The sequence below is a fragment of the Calliphora vicina genome, chromosome 2 (genome assembly GCF_958450345.1).
Source record: "Calliphora vicina chromosome 2, idCalVici1.1, whole genome shotgun sequence".
NCBI classification, from domain to species: domain Eukaryota; kingdom Metazoa; phylum Arthropoda; class Insecta; order Diptera; family Calliphoridae; genus Calliphora; species Calliphora vicina.
The window spans coordinates 7,803,349-7,825,820 of record NC_088781.1 but is presented as its reverse complement, the minus strand read 5'-3'; the positions used below and the strand labels follow the sequence as shown (position 1 = coordinate 7,825,820).

Below are 22,472 nucleotides of genomic sequence, written 5' to 3'. Positions count from 1 at the left end.
GATGGACAGCTTCAAAATTTTTTGTATAACAGTTTTTTCTATAGAACATTTCGTGTTGACTAGTTTTTCTATAGAAAATTTTATGTATAACAGTTTTTTAAATTGTGTGTATAACAATTTTTTTCTGTAATAATTTTCTGTATAACAGTTTTTCGGTATAACAATTTGTTTCTAAGGTAAATTTTTTGTATTACAGTTTTTATTATAGGCAATTTTCAGTATAACAGTTTTTTTCTATAAGAGTGTTTTCTATAGAAAATTTTGTGTATAAATGTGTTTTCTATAGATAATTTTTAACTGATTTTCAATAGAAAATTTTCAGTATAACAGTTTTTTCTGTGAAAATTGTCTGTGTAAAAGTATTTTCTATAGAAAATTTTGTGTATAACAGTTTTTTCTATGGAAAATTTTCAGTATAATAGAACAGTTTTTCTGTATAACAGTTTTTTCTATAGACAATTTTGTGTTTTGACAAAAACTGCGGAATTTCTTTCTTAAACAACTGTCTATAACTTTTAAACAAAACCAGATAGATGTCTGGGATATTGTAATTGCATGTAGAATGAAAAATTCTTATAATAATTAAAAAAGTAAAGAATCCAGGCTGTTCAGTTTGGATATTTTAAGACATTTTGTATTTTTATAAACTTGACTATAAATAAAATCGATTCTAAATCATTTAAAATGCTGGCTGGTTATTCATGTGCTAGCATTTAACTTTGTACAAAATCAATCTTTGAAATGATTTAATATGTTTTCATTTCTTTACAAAGTCTAAATAAAAGCAGCAACAGTGTCTTTGTTACAATTTTATACACCATTGTTGAAAAATACTTTGTAATTTTTGGTATTCTTAAGCGCATGTTCCCCAAATAACAAAACGACAACCCTTAACTACAAAATTCACCTCCACTAAGAAATTACAATAGAATATAATCAATAACTAGTGGAGACTTTTTGTATTTAAAATAAAAAATTTGGTTCCCTTTGGGAAAATATTTTAGGCAATATAACATACATACATATAAGGGTCAGGGTAACCTCAAATGTACTAGTTAAAGCTAAAACTCTCCCTTGAAGCAAGTCTTTGAACTGTCTTTGTTTATATTGTTAATAATTTTTTTTATTTTTATTGTAGTGATGAGTCTCTAGTTGTTTTTGCGACAGAAAGTCTCCATGTAGACGCTCTTTTAATGCGGATTTAAGCTCTGCGCATTATTTAGGTTGACAGAGGTTTACTATAGGCTTCCTTGTCTAACAATCAGGAAATTCAATCACAATTACGAAAGGACTTTGCTGTGTGTACTTTGGCAAGTACTCGTACTGTTTCAGTAATACTATTTCGATTTTAGTTAGTTGTTCGATGTGTTAACGTGATAAACCTATAATATTGTAACATGGTATTTTCCTGGCCACAACAATAAATTTGCAATCATTTAATATTTAATATTAATGAAAGTATAGGAAGCAAATAAAAAGAATTTTTAACAAATAAAAGGGTGTGTAAATTGAAAAAAAAAAATTAAGTTTGAAAGTTTTTAAAACGAATTTCAATTACAATTTTTTAATAAAAATATTTGTCAAAAAATTTAAGATTTTTACACTCGTTTATTATCCGGAAAATAGCTACATATAGATGTAATTGTTTCGGAAATTAGCACATTTAAAATACGCTGTCATTGTCTGTAAACATTTAACAATTTATTGTTTTTTAATAAACAAAAGAATTTTGAAGTGAAAAAAAAATTTAAACAATAAATTCAAAAATTTATAGCTAAACAAAAAGTAAAAAAAAGAAACTAAAAAAATGGATACAGTTGGAGAACAACCTGCACAAAATGGTGTTTACAAAAAACGTCCTTTCATATGTTCCTTATTAGATCCCAGTAAGTGTTAATTAAATTCCCCAAGTAATTATATACAAGTATTTAGTCTTCTAACTTTAAATATATACTATAAAATATAATAAACACTATTTAAAAAGTATTTTTTAAAAAAGTAGAAAAACGATTGGTGTGGTAATTTAACTACTAATACAATGTATTGCCCTAACAACAACACTCTGCATTTGTTTTTAACTAACCTCTTAAAAGTATGCTTTAATAAACAATTTTAATTTCTTTGTTTGTGTTTGATCATCTGTTTCTGTTCTAAATTATATTGCATCATTTCTGGTTTTTCTTTTGTTCTGTTCTTGACTAATCATGCTTTTTCTTAACACCTCTTTACCTTAAAAATAATCAATATTTACTAATTTCAGACGCATGGTTTAAGCCGGAACGCTTACATCCACGAGGTAAGTTATAATACGTTCTATGTTTCTCTCTTTCTGCCATAATTTCGTTTTGTCTATTTATAATACAACTTGAAATAAGAAAACGCCTGTAAATTTTCCAATGGACGATACAATTATATAGAGAAACTATAACATAAATAGCTAGACTCAATGTCTGTGCTCTAACATTATTCATATTGCTTAATTTTTTTTTTGCCTATAAGTATGCTTACACTTTAAAAATATTTTGCACAAGTATTGTACATTTATACATCCATACATACACTATAAATTGGTGTCGTGTTTGTATGTACATATGTATTTTTATATTACCTCTTCATATGTTTATATGTATGTCTTTATAGCTATTATATATCTATTATCCTTTAGTTCAATGACCACTTTTATATAGTTTTTGTATAGCTTATAATTTGTACACCATTTCCAAAGTCTTGTTTAGAAATGAACATGTTCTGCATAATTTCTTTATTTGCAAATACTTTATAATGACAATGTTTCTTCAATTTCTCTACAATGTGAAAATGGTGTCCGTATTTTGCAAAACCCCAAGTCCTTATAAAACTACAAAAAATTTCCATATATGTATGTACGTACCAGCCCTGTAAAAAAGCTTTATTTCAAATTTTTAAAAGAAAATCAATAGTAATGGTTATTCTTACTGGCTAACATGTCTGTAACGGTCTATTTTATATGCTAATTTTCCATACAAACATACATACATTTATATTTTTCTTGCAATTCTTATTTAAAACGCAATTATTTTGCAAAACATGCAATTACAATAAAGTATGTATTAAAAATTCTGTGAAGGTGTATAAATAAAGTACAGTTTTTTTTTTATTACAGCAAAATAGATTAACAGAACAATCTCATATTACAAAGAAAATGAAATTGTTAATGTCGTTTATACGCTTCGTTACATTTGTGAAATGTCATTATCTTGGAAATGACGTCAGTTTTCTTAGCAGTTTTACCGAAATATATTGATGTGAACTTAAGGGAAACGCAAAAAAAAATATTGCGTTTTTTTGTTTTGTATGCAATCCTTAAATTATGCTGTGATTTTCATGTCTCTTTTTTCATTCAATTCAATTTTATATACAATTTGATGTATTGAGTTTATTATCTGTAAGTGTTTTTCTTTTTTTGGCTTTTTGCCAATGTAAAAATTGTTTACGTGATGATTTTTTCTTATAGAGTCTCCTCGCAAGCTATTATCTCGTGTCACTTGTAAAATAAGAGACACATCAATTTAACTTTTATGCTTAAACATAGTTTTTTTTCTTCTTAAAACTGTGTTAAGAAAAGGGGTATTAATATGGGCATATACCAAAGTTTTTTAACTTTAATGAAACGAATTGAAGACAAATTTAGTGGATAGTGGTTTGGTGAAAATAAAACTTAGTCACACCTTGGCGAGACAATGAATCACTTAACAATCCTTAAAATTATTTTCCAAGAACAAAATAGAACAAACTATAAAAATAGACACATTATCATCACCATCACCAGGATGATGTTGTGAGAAAATATTTTATTATATATATAGAATTTCATATACAAAAAATAATCAACTGTATTAATAAGTCCACATATTATAAATTCGCCTTAGAGAATATATTGTAATTAGGGTTTTTATCACGGGAATTCCCGGTACAAATTTCCCGGGAATTTTGCCAATTTTTCACTACTCGATTCCCGGGATTTTTAGTCGGGAATCCCGGGAATTAAAAACTGATGAAAATACATAGAAAACAACTTAGAACTCTATTTTTTCACCAAAAAACAGTGGAAAGTTTTTTACAGTTTTTTGCTTATATCTCGGCAATAATAGACCGCTTATTATTATTATTTATTTGAGGAAAATTTAAAAAGTGAATTCATTATACATATATAGAATTTATTTCTTATTGAATCATTCTAATTTCTTTAAATTTCTTCTTCAAATCCATAACAAAACAGCTTCAAAAATTTATTAAATTATTAACTTGTTCTTCAATTCAAATCTATTACAAAAAGGCTTAAGACAAATTTTTCGATTAATTTTAACAAAAATTTGATCATTAAAAGTTTGAATAAATTAATTAACTTTAAAATTAATTAAGTTTAAACAAAGGCTTTGGAATGAATCTCAAAAATTAAATATTAGGAATGTAGTTATGGAATGAAAGGCTGATATTTTTTAATTAGGGATTAAGATTTTAGTGAATTAAGCACAAATTTTATTAATTAATTCGAAGCTCTGATATTTAATGAAATTTTATATGAAATTTGGCTATAATATTCCTAATTTACAGTATCATTATATATTTCGGGAATAGCAGGGTACCCGGGAATGTAGAAAAAAATTTCCCGATTCCCGGGAATCCAAAAAGGTCGGGAAATTAAAAACCCTAATTGTAATTACACAGCTGATTAAAACAAGAACAGAAAAATGTACAAAATCATTTTAAAATTTATTTATTTGTTTGTTCCTATATTGGAACAAATTGAAGTTAAGCATTCTTTCTTAAGTCGAGAATTATGATAAAGAAATATACATTTTTGAGAGTCTGAGTCCTGGACTAAAATAAATTACATGCACTACATTTTCATATGACGCATGTCCTTTATTCATAAGCGGCACATAGTTAAACTAGTTTGATTAATGAACCATATAGAATAGTTAAGACAACAATGTACAAATAGAAATCCAGTAAACAGAGATCGAACTTTCGAAATCAAATTTTGGATCCTTCATATCTTCATATCATTGTTGCAGTTTGGAACATAGTTATTCAATACATCACCTTATTTTTTATGGCTATAGTTAAAATCGTATGAAGTTTAGAGTAGCGCAAGTGATAATTGGCTTAATTTTTAAGTCTGAAATTACATCTGTCAAATGGCATACATATTCTCGCATTTTTGCAGATGGAGCTATTCCATATACATACCACCTTAAACATCTACTGGTCACGTTATGACGACCAAATAGTCCTAGAGGGTTTTCTACTATATTTATTATAACCCGATTCCAAGTGAGTTTCTTAGTGTGACACCCAGTTTATTACATAGTACTCCTAATAGGAAAGTGAATGAAATTAGAGAAACGGTGGTAAATATATTTTAATGTTGCATTAAATGAATTTTCTGATTGTGTTTTTGATGCAAAATCTCGCAATTTGTTACCTTTTTTGATCATTTGAACGAGTTTCGCTCACATTCGTGTGAATTGTCGAAAGCGTGTTCGGCTTTTCGAAACTAAACTATTTCCAAAATCTTCTCTACCCAAAAAGCATTTTTGCTGGAATTCAATTTGAAACCAATTGTAATTCAAACATTTTGTCCAGTGTCCAAAAATTGAATTACTGTAAATTTCGTGGTTTCTAATTTTTTGATTCATGGAAATATAACCATATACGGACACCATTACGTGATAAAAGACCAAAAAACAAAGACCCGTGTCACCCAGTTTTGCCCAAAGTCATGTACATATTTTATGGGCCCCCAAAAATTTTGGGGCCTCGGTGTCATTTTTGCAAAAAAGTGATAATTTTCTCAGGCTCATATCTTGCAAACAGTCCGGAATTTTGATTTACTCTCTGAGGCAAAGTTTTAGCCCTTGTCATAAAGAACACAAATTGTGAACATATAAAATAAAAAAATTTAATCTTCAAGATCAAAATCGCAAAAAAACTTTAAAAAATTCGAAATAATTTGTTTACGCTGCCTAAAACTATGCTTTAGTTTATAATAATTTAATAGTTTATGGCCCAAAACGGAATTAAGTCCTTTAGTATTTTCTTACTAACTTATACTGACCTACCTAAACGGTGTTAAGAATCATTATTACGAAGTTTATATGTTTTAAAAAGTGGTTTAATGAGATAGGTACATTTTTGTAGTTGATTGTTTTCTTGAATTTTGAACGGTTTTCTACATATGGACCTGAACAGGGGAAAAAGGTAAATCGAATTTTTTAAAGTTTTTTGCGATATTGATCTTGAATATGAAGTTCTTTTGATTTTATATGTTCACAATTTTTGTTCTTTATGATAAGGGAAACTTCCGTATATGGTTATTTTTTTTCGTATTGCACTAGGGTTCTATAAGTCGATTGTTCGATTGTTCGAATCTTCCTGAAAAAAGTCGAAATCGACTTTTTGGTCGGAAAAAAGTCGAACAGTCGATTATGTTATCTCAAAAGTCGATAAAAGTCGAATAGTCGATAAAAGTCGAAAAAAGTCGACTTTTTAGATTGTTAAAAAAAATATTGCACTTGCATTTTTTGTACTGTATGCTAATATAAGTAAATAATAAATAAATGTTTATAAAATAAAGCTTTTTTCTACACATTCAACAACATTATTCTAACTATTATCGCCTTGATAAATTTCATTTTTATTGCAAAACTTTACAAAAGGCGCATCAATAAATGTAGAAACCATGTATTTTTTACAAGAAATGGTAAAAAGTTGAAAATAGTCGAAAAGTCGAAAAAAGCCGATTAACTAAAAAGTCGAAAGTTCGAAAAGTCGACTTTTCATAAACTACCAAAAGTCGACTTTTTAAAAAACGGAAAAAGTCGAAAAGTCGACTTTTTGTTTGAGCTATAGAACCCTATGTTGCACTATGATATTTACCGGCATCACTTCCTTAGGTTTGCAAAACCTTTTTGAAAAACAAGTTCAACTTTTGTTTTATTTATACTGTTTGTTCCGGAGCGTAGATCCAATTGTCGTGGGAACGTTACGAACAGCGCTTAAAGTGTCTTTTAGGACCGTTCGACCTTAATTTAAATGTTTTTTTCATATAAATCCATTTTTAAAATTCCTAATACATATTGACGAATTTTGAGAAAATCTCATATAAATAAAATATATTGCCTACTTTTAGGTTTTAGGAAAAAACATTGCATAGGTGTTTTAGTCGATCCATACGGCAAAATATAAGAAATAAACCATAAATAATCTATAGCTGGTTTATCTTCATGATATATAATACTAAAATTTTATTTTTTTAATCTTTATTTTAAAACTTATAGGTATTTTTAAAGCCTGAATTGTTTTTCTTTACAAAATTTAATTTTACTTTCAAAAACAGAAAAACACACTTAATTAAAGGTCATACCTACACATAACATGCTTGATTATTTTCAAAGCAAACAAAAAATGTAAATTTACTTTAAATTTTTGGTAAAAATGCTTAACATTCAAACCGACCATGTTATTAATGAGTTTTCATGTTATAATTACTAATGCGGAAAATAAAAACCATAGTTACTGGCATAACCAATTCCACTTGGAAATCCAAATGGCTGACAACGAGCAAACAAACTAGTAAAAATAGAATTATCGCCATAAGTAACGTGAAGACACCTACGGTGTATAAAAACATGCAACAATTACCGGCCGGTTTTGGTTTCTTTTGAGCAGAAGGTGTTTATAAATATTAATTATGAAGAAAAAGCTGTTTTTAAATACTTATGTGCATAAAGAAAAATGTATTTTAATTTAGGATTTGTTTTCTCTACTCTTTTTTGAACGCTAATTTATTTTATTTGCTGACTGTACTAATGGGAATATTATTAGCAAATATTTGTTCGTTATCATCATCATCATCATCGTTATACCTACATATCTAGTATCAGCAGGGATTTGAAAGAATAAATGATTTTTAAAATTTAAATACATTGCTGCCTAGTAAGGGTTTTAAAAGAAAATGTAGACTTATCTCAGCTAAATATGTTTACTGAACTTAAACAATATTTTCAATCAAATATTAAAAATCTCATGATTGGGATTCGTTTAAACATTTAATTCCTTTAAACACTCTGTATAGAAAACTAAATTTGACAGTATTTTTTTTTGTTGTTTATACTGCAATTCATTCAAATATCTAAACTAATTTGCAGGTTTTTGTGAATTCAACAATATTTCAATATTTTTTAACATTTTACCAATCAATACCTTTACAAAACATTCAGTCATTCACACACTCACCCATTGCATTGCATTATATTCATTAGCGTTAAAAAAATAATAATATGAAAGTAAGCTGTGAAAATTTTTGCAAAAACATTTTGAAAAGAATATAAAAAAATATGTACTTTATAAAAAAAAATTGTTTACTTTTATTTATACTCACTTCTACAAATATAAAACATGATAACAAGCTACAAAAAAAATTATTTATCGCATTATTTTTGTGTACCAAATTTTTATTTGGCGTTGCTACTTGTGTCAATTTACATATTGGAGCACAAGAATAAAGCAACGATTTGAAATTTTTATATGCGTTTTAAATATTTCTTTGAAGATTTTCAATGTAAAAATAGAATTGCTAGAAACTTTTATCCTAAATATACTTTAAATCTCAAGTGCAAGACACAAAACTTTGGCTGAAATTCGCTTTTACTCATTGCTTCATAGAAAAAAGATAATAAAAAATCCCAAAAATTTAAATTTAAGGATTTTTGCTCCTTGGAATCACATTTGATCTCAAGTAGATAGACTTACATGACATATTTAAATATATTACGGTAAATAAAACTAAATAAACTATTCAAAGGTATATTTAATACCATACAATTTCAAAAAAATATCACTGATAAAAACTACTTCCAAAATAGTTGCCAAGAAGAAGCTTTTTTTGAACTAGTTCCAAGCGCGATCATTTCATACTAAAATCATTAATCCAAAAACTGGTTCCAAATAAGCTTATGCTGGTGAAAATATCAAACAATCGTAAAATTTGTGTTATTGAAAACTTCATACATTATTACTATGGTTTTTATCTCGGGAATTCCCGGGACGAATTTCCCGGTAATTTTGCCAATTTTTCACTACCCGATTCACGGGATTTTTAGTCGGGATTCCCGTGAATTAAAAACTGACGAAACTGCAAAGAAAACAAGTTAGAACTCTATTTTTTAAAATAAGTTTTTTTTACAGTTTTTGGTTTATATCTCGGCAATAACAGACCGCTAATGAACATTTAAAAAAGCATATGAAAAACTGCACGATCTAGAAATAAAGGTGAATAATCTTAAACGCCAAGATTGACCGGTGCGAATTATTCCAGAAAACACTAGTTTTCTGGAAGCTAAAGGATTAGATATTGGGAATGGATTTATGAAATGAAAGACTGAAATTTTTTAATAACGGATTAAGAGTTTAGTGAATTAATCTCAAATTTAATTAATTGATACGAAGCTCTAACACTAAGTTTTTATATGACATTTTGATATAATATTCATAGTTTACAGTATTATTATATATTTCGGGAATAGCCGGGTACCCGGGAATGTAGAGACAAATTTTACCGATTTCCGGGAATCAAAAAAGGTCGTGAAATTAAAAACCCTAATTATTACACAACTACTTAAAATAGTCAATAAGATTTTCATCCAAATTCATATTTCCAAAGTACAGCTTTTGTTGGATAGAACGAATCACATCAAAAATTCGAAAGAATTAATTCTTTATTTTCAAAATCTAATTAAATTGTATCTCATAACCATTCCCTTAAAGAATTCATTACGAATTAGTTCATAGCCTTAATTTCTGAAAAATTTTGGATTTAATTTTTTGAAAATTAATTTTTAATAATTCTAATAACGACAATATTTTTCAACAGATTTTGTAAATGATTAAAAACAAAACAAATTAAATGATGAATAGATATTTTCATTCAATTTGGATTTGAATTAACAAAAATGTAACCATTCATTAAAATGTTGAATTTTATTATGAATTAGTTTTATTATTAATTAATTTAACAATTAATGAATTCTATTCAAATAAAATCGTTTTAAAGTGGTTTTATGGAATGAATTGCAGACATTTCATTATTCTAAATTAAGCTTAAATTCAATTATTCCGTAATTTTGAAAAAGATATCTCTTCTTTGACACATTATTATACCTTTAACTGTTCATATTGATCCCTTTACTTTACGGTAGTGGGCGGCAAGTTTTGATTTTGAAGTTTTGCTTAAATTCAATTATTCCGTAATTTTGAATTCACACAATTGCTAGAAAAAATTCGATCATTATAAAATCTTTTATTGTCATCAAATATAAAGGAATCCTTTTACTTTTGCTAGACCTGGTCCTTCCAATACCTTAAAGCTACAGTTTTATGTTTGGCGTTTTTTTTCTTCTTTAGAACATTTTTGTCAACACTGGTTTCTGAGTGTTTGAGTGTGTGTGCTATAAATGTTGGCATCATACATGTTTGAGTTGGAAAGCTTTTTAAATAGTTTAATTTTTTAATTTCACAAATTATCTTTTAACCTTGAAAATATTCTCAAATTTGTTTTGTTTGTTTTTGTATTTTGAATTCATTATGCCGCTTATTCTCGTGCAATGAGCTTTAATTGTGTTTAGCCAGTAAAACAGTACGTAACATTGATTTGTTTGTGTACCCTACCTACTACATAATATGATTAGCTTGTTACTATGTTCGACATTAAATTAGATCAAATTAGAATAAGAGCAACACACATTAAATGAAATCATCAAACAATGAAATGTTTAATAAGAAAATATTTGTTGCAATTATAAAGAATCGAACATTTTTTTTAAATTAAATTCTTTGGGAAACAGTAACCATTTCACTTTTAATATCTCCAGCTAAAAATAGACTTCAATCCGGACTTTAAACCCTTATAAAAACGTATCTACAAGGTTTCAGTTCCATATATTTAATCCTGGATTAAGTTGATTTTCATAATCTTATAAAATGTGTAAATATTTGACTTAATTTTTAATTTTCCTCGATATTAATCGATCTTTTTCATGGGATAAATTCCACAATGAACTAGGGGATATATCTATATATAACCTATACAAGCTTCTAGGATTTATCAGGGGAATAGGCTGGCTATTTTGAATGGCAGTCCTCCCGGAGAATCCCGATCTATACATTTTTTTGTCCTTCAGACCGGGATTTCATTTATTTCCTTAACTTGATCTATTTCTGAAAGGTATCGCAATGGTTCCAATGGGGAAGCGTATTTTATAATCTAATAATCTAAAATCACAGAAGAAGTCATTAAACAGTTAATACTAAATATTATTTGAATTATTTTAAATGTTGCCAATAACATTTACAAATTGACTTAAAGAAATTATGTTACTCTCTTCTCGTCTGATTTTAATTGCGTTTGTTTACACCATTTTCATTGTGGCGGCCGCTCTCTTGGACATTTGTTGGCAACGTCACGTTCTTTTCTACACATTTTTATTATCTAATTTTATTTTTTAGTTTTTAAATAATTTCATATTGTTGCGCTTGTTTATTTCTTCTACAATAATACATGTTGTCTATAGAATGTGGCAATTTTCATTCACTTGTTTCGTTTAGTTGCTACTTTTCCGAATTTCTAAATTTAGCATTCAGCCAACAAAAATTGTTGCTTTTTTTCGGTTAGTTTTCAGTATGTTTTCAAGAAATATCTAACCCATGTCATTTTCATCATTTGTATGTACGAGTATTGTGTTTGTTTGGTTGCCAACAAATTTGCCAAATCTATCTATTGGTCTATGCGTATTTCGGGGCATGTACCACTCCACTGTACTCTGTCAGCAGTACGATTAGTGCGGTTTAGTTGAAGAGTGGAAGGAGAACAAGATGCCAATAAACCAATCTATAGATTTTAAACAGTTTATTGACTTTTTTCAAATTGTTGCATTTGGGATTGGCATTTTTGTTTAAGAGCCTATAGCTAAACAATTTTGTGGTTTAGATAAATTGAAATGCTATAATGATGGTATTCTTGTAAGGATGTTAAAACTATTCTTTGCACTTCTCTTGAATTACATTCAGAAAAGCGAGTAAAAGTCAAAAGTAACAAAATTGAGGTTGGAAGTTTATTGGTTGTCAAATGATGAAATGTCAATAATGAAGCTTTGACATTTATTCATGATAATTTAACAGAATTGCAAAATGTGGTTACAAATTTTTTGAAAAGAGCAAAGGTCTGCTGAATTGCTGTAGCTGGACATTTGCCCTACATAATATTATATTATTTATTGCCCTATTTCAGCTTTACTTTGGTATCAATAAAACAGCACTTTCTTAAAAGATAATTTTAATGCTTTTAAGCCAATTTATCTGCTAACCTCTAATTTGCTCACACTTTACAAAGAATATCGCATTATAATATTGATTAAATAGTTATATTTCTTAATAGTCTCAAATTAAGATTTTAAAACATTTCCTTAGTAAAAAAAACTGTATTCCTTGTTCTTGAAGAAGTTAAGGATTATTCAGATTTAATTTGATTCCTTATTTATAATTCCTTTTCAGTACTCTTTATAAAACATAAGTGGCACGTTTATTACCTCCAAGTGACTTAAAATGCTATATACATATTTATTTGAAATATTTGGATAATATTTCGACCCGATTTAAGGTTCAGAAGAATGTTGTAGCTGTTGTTAAGTCATGAATAATGGTATGCAATGGTATGCTACGACACCTTATCCTTAATTCTAGGGGTAGACTAGGTCAATATCATCATGTCCAAAGCATATTGCTGTGATCTAAAATGGTCAGTAAATTAAGACCAAAACAACAAGTTCATTTGGGTTAGTTTCGTGACTAGTCACAAATTGCCTAAAAGGTGTCCTGTTACATAGGTTTCTTTCATATGAAGTCGTTGAACTGGAATCGGTCTCTAACTCCAAAACAACCATTAACTAACTACAAACCATCTACATTACAAAGATGTAATGACATAAAATGATGGATTTTTCAAATTTTTAGTTTTTATTTTGAAACATTTGTACAATATAAATTTATTCAAAGTATTTGCCATTGTTAGCTATGACCTTTTCCCATCTTTCTGGCAACATATGGATTCCGCGCCAAAAGAACTTCTCATCTTGTGAGGCCAAGAAGGAATCAAGCGAATTTCGGATACTCTATTCCAAAGTGAAGAGGGTGCGTTCTGCATAGATCGAAACAAATAGTAGTCGGACGAAGCACGGTCTGGACTATAAAGCGGGTGAGGCAAAATTTCCCAACTACATCATTCTAAATACTACAGGTATTGCAACATGTGGCCGAGTGGAATATATCGGTTTCATGTCTGGCCGTATATCCTGGGCGTTTTGCGGCCAATGCTCGCTTCAAACGAATCAGTTGCGTTCGGACAGGTTCCCTGTGGTGGTCTGGTCAGATTTCAGCAGCTCCAAATACAGAGAATTACCTTAGCGCCATGGATATTTGACTTGGTGTCGATTCGGCTGGTTAGCTGGGCTTTACATCCAATCTCTTCCGCTTCGGGTTATCGTAATGGATCCATTTTTCATCATAAGTAATGATTCGTTTCTAAAATGATTTTCTTTTTTCGGACATTCGAAATCGTCTTCAAGATCTCTCGGCATCAATTCGTATGGTGCTTTTGGATGAATCTGCTCGCAAATGTTTTAAAATTGCTGCTTGAATAGCTCCCAATGATTTTGCAAGCTCTTGTTGAGTTTTGCAACAATCTTCATGGAGTAATGCCTGCAATTCTTAGTCTTCAAACTTTTTTGGCTGGCCTGGGTGATATTTTTCTTCCGCGTAAAAATCACCACTTCTGAACCAAGCAAACCATCTCTCGCACGTTGAAGCCGATGCAACACATTCACCATAAGCTTTGGTGAGCATCGGTGTGCTTCAGCTGCACTTTTTATAAATTAAAGAAGTAAAGCAAAACTTCCCGCATATGACGCTTTGTTGGCAAAAAATTCGACATTTTCGAAGCAAAAAAACGTTGTTGTTACTAGAATGAGTCAATTTTGTTGGACAACAGGCGTATAGCATAAAGGTAATCTACGAAAAATTCTAAGAAACTTTGGGCATGTTGAGTAGATCATTTTTGTAGAATAAACTTATAGTCCAGCTGGTTTGAATTTTTTTACAGTGGGTGAAAGTTTTAATTTTTTTAACGAAAAAAATGTTGTAAGTTAATGTATGAGAGAATTCTTATTAATTTGATCCTTTTTTGGAGAAAATCAAAAAAATTTCTTTAAAAAAGGACATTTAAGGATTAAACTATTCTACGAAAATGTATGCCGGAAAATTTTAGTGGAGGTCACCAAATATACCAAAGTTGTATGTAAATAACGCTCTTTATGTTTATTAAAGACAAAAACCGCGTTCAAAAGATACACCATCTGTTGTGAATCCCTGTATTTTTAAGTTATATCCCAGTACCGGTATTTCTGAAGTACATATTGTCATTTACAGTTATTTCAGTAACGGTATTTTAGCGGTAACGGTACTTGAGCTAAAAATTCTGTACTAAATATAATTTATTATTCTTTTACATTCTTAGCAAGTTTAAAAAAAGATGAATTGGGTTTTTCCCACAAACAATACAACCTCGTATGTGGTTAAACAAATACACATCAAAGTATGCTAAGGGGTTAACTAATTCATCTCATTAAATTTATGATTTCATCACGCTTTAGTTTGATTTTATAATAAAATAATTTTTTAATTTAATTACAAGTACAAACGAATAACGAGTACTATTTATATGATTAATAATGTTTAAAATATTTGCCAGTAATTCACAGCTACACAAGTGAGCTTTTTAGTTGAGTTGTTTGTGAAGTCAAGTGGATACGACTACAATTGCGCGTATTAATATCGTAGAAAATAGTCATATTCGTTGAGAATTTCCAATCTAAAACTCAATTGAATTACACTCTATGATAAATGATCAACATCATCATCGCCATCTCCATCTCAAACATTGACAAGAGAAGAGTAGCAAAAGTAGTAGTGGTAGTACATACATAGTAGTAGTAAATAAATAAAATAAAATATTTATTTTAAATTGCAGTTGTTCTGAGAGTAAAGAAATAAACGGTCAATAAACAAGTCGTAGGTAAAGCGACGCAAAAAAACAAACAAAATTAATAACAAATTGAAACAAGCCGTTTTCTCAGTTGTTTTTCAGTATTAAGTCGTCAATCAAAAAAAAAAAAGTTTTAAAATTTTCTTTAATTTAGAAAATTTATTATTTTCAAACTAATTTCTGTATTGTTCGTAATCTGTTTTATTTCATTTTTAAAGATTTTTTTTAAGTGACACTTTGTATTTTGTATCTTTGGGATTCCTGCTATACAATTTGAGAGAATTGGATTTTCTTGTGTGTTTTTTTGTTGTAACATCTTGGGGATTATTTAAAACGAGGAAAATACAACAGAAAAAAATTGAAAAAAAATAGTTTTTAATTTTGGTGATGCTAGCGCGGTCTGGCGTTTTTGTCTCATTGTCGTGTATTTTTGTAGTTTTTAGGCAAAATCTTCCCTTTAGTTTGCCGTATACCGTAATCGACGCACACGGTTTTCGAGAACTCATTTAATTTCTAAAAGAAACGAATTTTGTAAAAGTTCTTGTAAAGCAAAGGTGGGGGTCATTTTAAAAAAGAAAATAAGAAAAATAAACCTAAAATACTTATTATTTTTGTCTATAAAAGTAAATAAATAAATATATATGTACTGCTGAATTCAATACTGATTAAAAGAGAAAGTGTTGCTTGCAAATTTTACAAAATTCTTTAAAAAAAAAATAAAAAATTATATAATAGAGATAACTAACTAACTAACAAGCGATTTAAACTCAACATTTATTTGACTTTATTTTGAAATAGATAAATACACAAAATTTTGTGTTCTTTAACCTGCCTTAGTTTAACAAAAATCTTTTCCTTATCTTGAGTGCAAATAATAAAATAGAAAGTAACAATAATAGTAATAATCAAATATTGATAACGAAAGTGCTGCTGCTGAACCCTTCGCCGCAACACAAAGTTCTAAAAACCAAAAACGTTACTTCAATTATCTGTGAACACTTTAAATAATCAGTTATTTTCCAACCTTTAATGACTGCAGCAGTCAGTCAGTTGCATTTCGTAATAAAGTGTGAATGTGGTGATCATTAATAATATTTATTTTTATTTTTCTTCATATTTTAGTTCTAAATTTTTTTTTCATTTGTACGTAGAAAAAAAAAGTGTGTTCTTCGTTCCTCTTCTACTATTCTATTATTAAAATTTAAGTGTGTTTTATTAAGAAAATATTTAATATAAAAATATAAATTGAAAATGGCTGCCTTAGAACAAGTACAAGAAATTTTGGCACTTTTGACAGAAATCACGGAAATGCCTTTAAATCGTGAATCTTGTAAGTATTTCATTTTTTTTTATTTAGTATTATTAGTTTTAGTTGTTTAATTATGGGCGTTAATTGCAATAAATGAAAATTAACCGGTGTATAGAAAAATTAAATTATTATTAAATAAAATTTCCATATGAAATTCTTTCACTAAATATTTGTTAACTTTAATAATCTGTATTAGGAGAGTTACTCAGCAGATTTTGAGTTGGTCTTTAAATCTCATTTTCAAATGCTTTTCATATACGTACTTTAGTTAGTTATTATCTTTATTGTTTGCATTTGTTAATAACATTTAAATGTATGTAATTTGTGCGAAGTGAGACATTGCATTTAATTTTAATCCCTTAAGAGACAAACAACTTGTCAATTTGCATATAATTGTATATGCCAATGCTGCTTGACGTTACCTCTAAGCTAACATTATCGTTAAATTACCGTTATTCAAAGTATGAACATCCAATGTTAAACAAACAAAAATTTATGAAGTCCTTTTTTTACTAAAACGTTCATTTGTGAATAAGGGATTAAATATGTATTAAACAGCCTTGACAACTTTTTTGTGAATTTTAATTTATTTTGTTAATTTAGATGTGTTAGTGGTCGTCATAAAGAGAACATGGCACTTCTATTATATCATGTTATGATCCTTCCTACTCTCAATATAGCTATTGAGATTTTTGTTTTTTATAATTTTTATGAACTTTGTTGACATTCGAGAATTTTTCATGTAAAGTTCGGCCTCAGTGCCACGGCTATGTGTGCCTATCACTGATTTAAGTCAGGCCGAATTACAAGGGGCTATTTTGTAGAGCCCCATCGATATTCAGTTTCGGATTAGGCCAAAAATCGTCTTAATATGTACTAGAATTCGGTATTTTGTCAAACACAGATTATGGAATTTTTTTTTCTTGGACCAGCACTCAGTTGATGGCCCCTACTCATGCAAAGCATTGTGTTGGAACTAGGAAAATAGGTTATGGGAGGGAGGAAAGAGGGAGTAGTGTTTATGGACATTAGATTTGAACTTTCCTACATTGACAGGAAACACTTTAGCGGGAAGTTTGTTCCACATACGTACAGTACGACTAAATAACGAATTTTCTCTGTAGTGTGTTGTGCGGTCCACTGGCCAATCGACCACAAAGGGATGTGTTATTGATGAAAAAGGAACAAGTTCCCTAATTTCACCAGAACACATTCCATTGTAGTATCGATAGAACAGTGAAACGCAGCCCACATTGCGACGGTGATCCAGCGAATCAATAGAGTTGGATACCCTACTGTCACCAATAATAACCTTCGCCCTCTCCTGTACGCGGTCGAGAAGCTCCAAAATAGACTTTGAAGCACCGGCCCATACATGGGAGTTGTATTCCATTTTCGGTCGGATATATGTAGGTGGTGTAAATAGTGAGGAGATCAGATGGAGTGAAGTAATTCCTACAGAAATCCGAGACACTTGAATGCTTCTTTCGACACTTGAAAAATGTGTTTAGACATTGTATTCTCATTCCCAGAACATCAAGAGTGTCTGATTCCACAATATTTACACCACCTATAAATACAGATGATGCGATGGTCTGTCATTCGTTTATGTGTCAACATGCAACACTGAGTCTTGCGAGCGTTGAAAGCGACTCTATTCGCACGACCCCATTCAGAGATTGTCAGAAGGTCCCGATTAAGGGAATCATTCATATTTTGCCTCATTGCCCCAATCTCCGACAGGCTTGGTCTGTAACTGTATGAATATGAATGGCAAATGTTGCTGTCATCTGCAAAAGAATAGATAGGGTTGGAAGTTTGACGTAGAAGGTCATTTAGAAAAATAAGAAATAGAGTAACAGGTATTGCAACATGTGGGTTTCATGACTGCCGCATACCTGGTTGTTTTTCGGTCAGTGATAGCTTCAAACGAATCCGTTGCGTTGGGTACAGGTTCCCTGTGATGGTCTGGTCAGATTTCAGCAGCTCATAATAGATAGGACCCTTTTGCTACCACCGAATACAGAGAATTACCTTAGCGCCATGGATATTTGGCTTTGGTGTCAATTCGGCTGGTTGGTCGGACTTCACATACGATCTCTTACACTTTGGATTATTGTAATGAATCCATTTTTCATCTCAAGTAATGATTCGATGTAAAAATTATTTTTTTTATTGCGTTCAAGCATCATTTTGGACATAAAAAATTGTCTTTAAAGTTCTCTCAGATTCAATTCGTGTGGTACCCAATTTGCAATTTCTGCTTGAGTAGCTACCAATGATTTTTCATGCTCTTGCTACAAGCTCTTTTACAATATTCTTCATGGAATAATGCCTCCAATTCTTGGTCTTCGAACTTTTTTGACTGGCCTGGGGGAAGAAGGAGTGTCAAAATCACTCCTTCTGAACCGCACAAACCTTCCCTCGAACGTTGAAACCGATGGAATACATTCACCATAAGCTTCGTCGGTGTTCTTCAGCGGCACTTTTTAAAGAAGTAAAGCTAAACTTCCCGCATATGACAAGTAAAAATGCATGAACTAATTTGATCGGTCTCAATCCTTATATTAATATTCTATTTTCTATACACATTGCTGCATAAAATGTCCATCGTAATGGTTTAAAACAGTATTTCAGCTAAATACCTACATAATGTACTCACAATAACTAAACAGTACAGTACTATAAATACGTTAGAACACGAATAAAAGCGTTTCTGTATGAAATACACATTTTCAACAAATTATAGCACATGTAATAATTATGTAAGAAGATTTTGATATTGACAGGTGTAGACAAAATAAAAACAAACACAAAATTTTGCATGTCAAAATTAAGGGTAATGAAATAATATGGCAAATTTTGTTTAAACTTATAAAGAAAATTAAATGCGAAAAATAAAGTAAAATATGTAGTAGTATGTATGTAAGTGCAAAATTTTGTTAAAATTAATAGATTTATACATTTACGTTTTGAACAAAAAGCCTCAAACGTGAATTAGTAATAGATGAGATCATTGTTTATAAAATAAAGTAAAAAAATAAATTCTATGGGCCATAAAATGAAATGTTGTGGCATTAAATTGTGTATAAAATGAAAAAGGTAGTGAATGAGTGCTTTAAATGTCTAAAGTAATGTACAGTGGAACCTCTTTAAGTCCTTTGTACGCGGACATGTTTTCTGTATGAAAAAGTTAGTGTGTGAACGCTTTAAATGAATATAGTAATGTACAGTGGAACCTGTTTAATATACCTGCTGGTTTAGTTTAAACCCTTTGTTGTCAGACATGTTTTATTAAATTGTTTCTATGTGAAAAAGGTAGTGAGTGCTACAAATGTAAACAGTAGAACCTTTTCAACCATATGTTTCAAGTCCTCTGTTCGCAGACATGTGAGAAGCCAATTGATGTTAATTAGGAAAGTGTGTACCTATCGCTTATAAAAGCTGAGATTCACTTATTCAGGGAAACTAAGTTTAGCTTACGCTTACAAGGATCGATTTTAATCGTTTTCAGAAACAGAAATGGAAGCAAATATTGTTAGTGGTTTATTATGAGAGTCTACTGTAGTAGTACACTTATCGAACTTATGAATGGGGGTTGTTATATGAATTTAAATTCAACTACGTTTCTTTACCAGTCATAATTCTATACAAATGATGAAATAATAAACATTCAATATTTATTTTATGATGTCATTTATGTTTTTATGGCCACTGTAAAGCACTATAAAAGAAAGTAACACAAGTTTAAGGAAAAACACAAGAAAAAACATTAATTAGTTAATTAAATTGCATTTCAAAGTGTCTTTTCTTTGTGTTTTTTTTTATTATTTTCCTGAAATCGCAATTTAATTTCATTATTACACTCACTTGAGTATTTAAATAGACTTTGGGTTGGATGGATAGATAGAGAGACAAGTACTAGATAGACAGACTGACTGACAGATAAAGATACTACTGCATTGACTAGATTTTTTTGTAAATGCCAATGAACTTTTTGTTATATCTACGCATTTTTTGTTGTTCTTCTTCAATTTGCTGACTTGACTGCATTATTTGTATTCTTTGTGCAGACTCTACTATACATTGACCGTTACAAGGCAGTATCTGTTTTGTGTAATTTGTAGATTTATTTATTTGTTTTCTTTTTTTTTAATTTTTCTGCGGCATTTAATTTTCTTTTTATTGGTTTGTTTTTGTGCTACCTGAACTTTGTACTCGTATATAGTGTGGTAAATGAGAGAGGAAATTGTTTTTTTTTTAATTAGGTCCATTCATATTATTTTAATGTGGTTTATAAAGCAGAACATGCAACATTTTACATCTCTAGATATATGAAAGTTTACAGATTTAGCAAAATTCGAGTGAGCAAGAATATCTAAATTATTTATTGTGTTTTGTAAACAATAAAATTTAGTTACATATGGGCAATTCCACGAGAATCGCTACCACGACTGAAAAAACAAAAACCCTTGAAACTTTTTTCAAGATGATTTGAATAGAAGAAAATAATAAAATGTTACTACGAGTATGTGAAAGTATTTGGATCATATTACAACATTTTAAAGACAAAAATAATAGTTTAAACTGATTATATTTAATTTTTTAATGTTTAGGTATGTTTTAGGCTAAAATTGCGGCGAAAACTAGGCTCCCAATTAGCTTGTAGTATGAAATGAATTTGACTCGTGATTGTTTTTTTTGCTATTGTCAAATTGTTTATTGAAACCGAATATATATTTTCTATTCCCTTTTTTAGTTTTTGTATACCTATATTTACAGAATATAGTATATTGTTTTATTATAAGAGAAATTTAATTTTTATTATTTAAATTTTATTTATTATAAAATCATCCAAAGATTTTTTTTTTTTTTAAATATGATGGATTATAAAGGAAAAATATTTCGTTTAGTGCAAAAAAATTAAAAGAAAACATAACGCCTTTCACGATTCGAATATTTTAGCATATTTCTACATGTACCTCAAAATGAGTTCCGTTATATGTCACGTACGATATACCCTTATTTTGCTCAATATTTTGGACAACAATATTTCGAAAGAACTTTTTATTATTTTAAAATATAGTACTCTCTGAATGGAACATAAAGACAAAATTATTTTTCAGATACTCTTATTTTTTCAAAATCTATTCCACTCTATAGGCGTACAAATGTCACGTACGATGATATGGAATTGCCCATATATGTATGTAAAAATGTATGTAGTGCTACCTTATTTCCTCTCATTCTTTTTCTTTTCTCACTTTTCAAACAATAAACAATAGAATTTCTTTTGTTGTTGTTTAGTTTGACAAACCATAGCAATGCAGCCAGTGTTTACTACACAATGAATCTTACATTTCACGTTTATTTCATGTTCACGTTTAAATTTCTCATATTACTTGCAATTATTCAACCATTATTATTTGCTTAAATGACATACATTTACTATATTCATATTTATAGTACCTATAAAATGAAAAAAAAAAATCTGAGCGGCGTATAAAATAACAGAAAAATAATCGTTATAAAACTACGTCATAATTTTTATAAAGTAGACAATAAAACGAGCCAATTTTTACAGCTTGTTATATTTCAACACAATTCTCTTATACATATTACGTAGTTTATATTTTTCTGCTCTGCTCTTATTGCATTTTTAAAATGATTCATACTTCACCTAACCGCACCCACTACTACCAACAAACAAAAAAATACTTGGTTTGTAGACTTTGCTTTAATTTTTTTGCTCTCTTTTAGTACTACGTTTTACCTTTCTCTAAGTCTCCACTAAGAAAAGACGGAAAAAACCCCCAGACAAAAATAAAAACAAAAAACATTGTTATACGAATTTAACCATGGTTTCACGATGAACCCCACCAACAACATTCGTATAATAATGACACGTTGTGTTTGCGTACGACGAATGTGTAGTCAAATGTATGTATAAATAACGAATAACGTATGTATGAATGTATGCCTGCAAGTACCCTAAGTCGTATACGTATGTTTTTATACGGTACACAT

General features: G+C 29.3%; 1 protein-coding gene across 4 annotated transcripts in view; it reads left to right on the top strand.

The window, feature by feature from the left end:
• Rtnl1 (Reticulon-like1) overlaps positions 1–22,472 on the top strand; it is a 44,923-nt gene that overhangs the window by 6,023 nt on the left and 16,428 nt on the right. The window contains exons 1-2 of one of the 4 annotated variants that reach the window (XM_065500964.1): positions 1,793–1,886; positions 2,261–2,296. The exons of 1 other annotated variant lie outside the window; for it this stretch is intronic. In XM_065500964.1, coding sequence (XP_065357036.1) covers positions 1,808–1,886; positions 2,261–2,296 — 115 coding nt within the window. In that variant the 5' untranslated portion in view covers positions 1,793–1,807. Of the gene's footprint in view, positions 1–1,792; positions 1,887–2,260; positions 2,297–16,232; positions 16,467–22,472 lie in introns of those variants that run through there. 2 more of the 4 variants (XM_065500962.1, XM_065500965.1) reach the window with 2 other exon arrangements.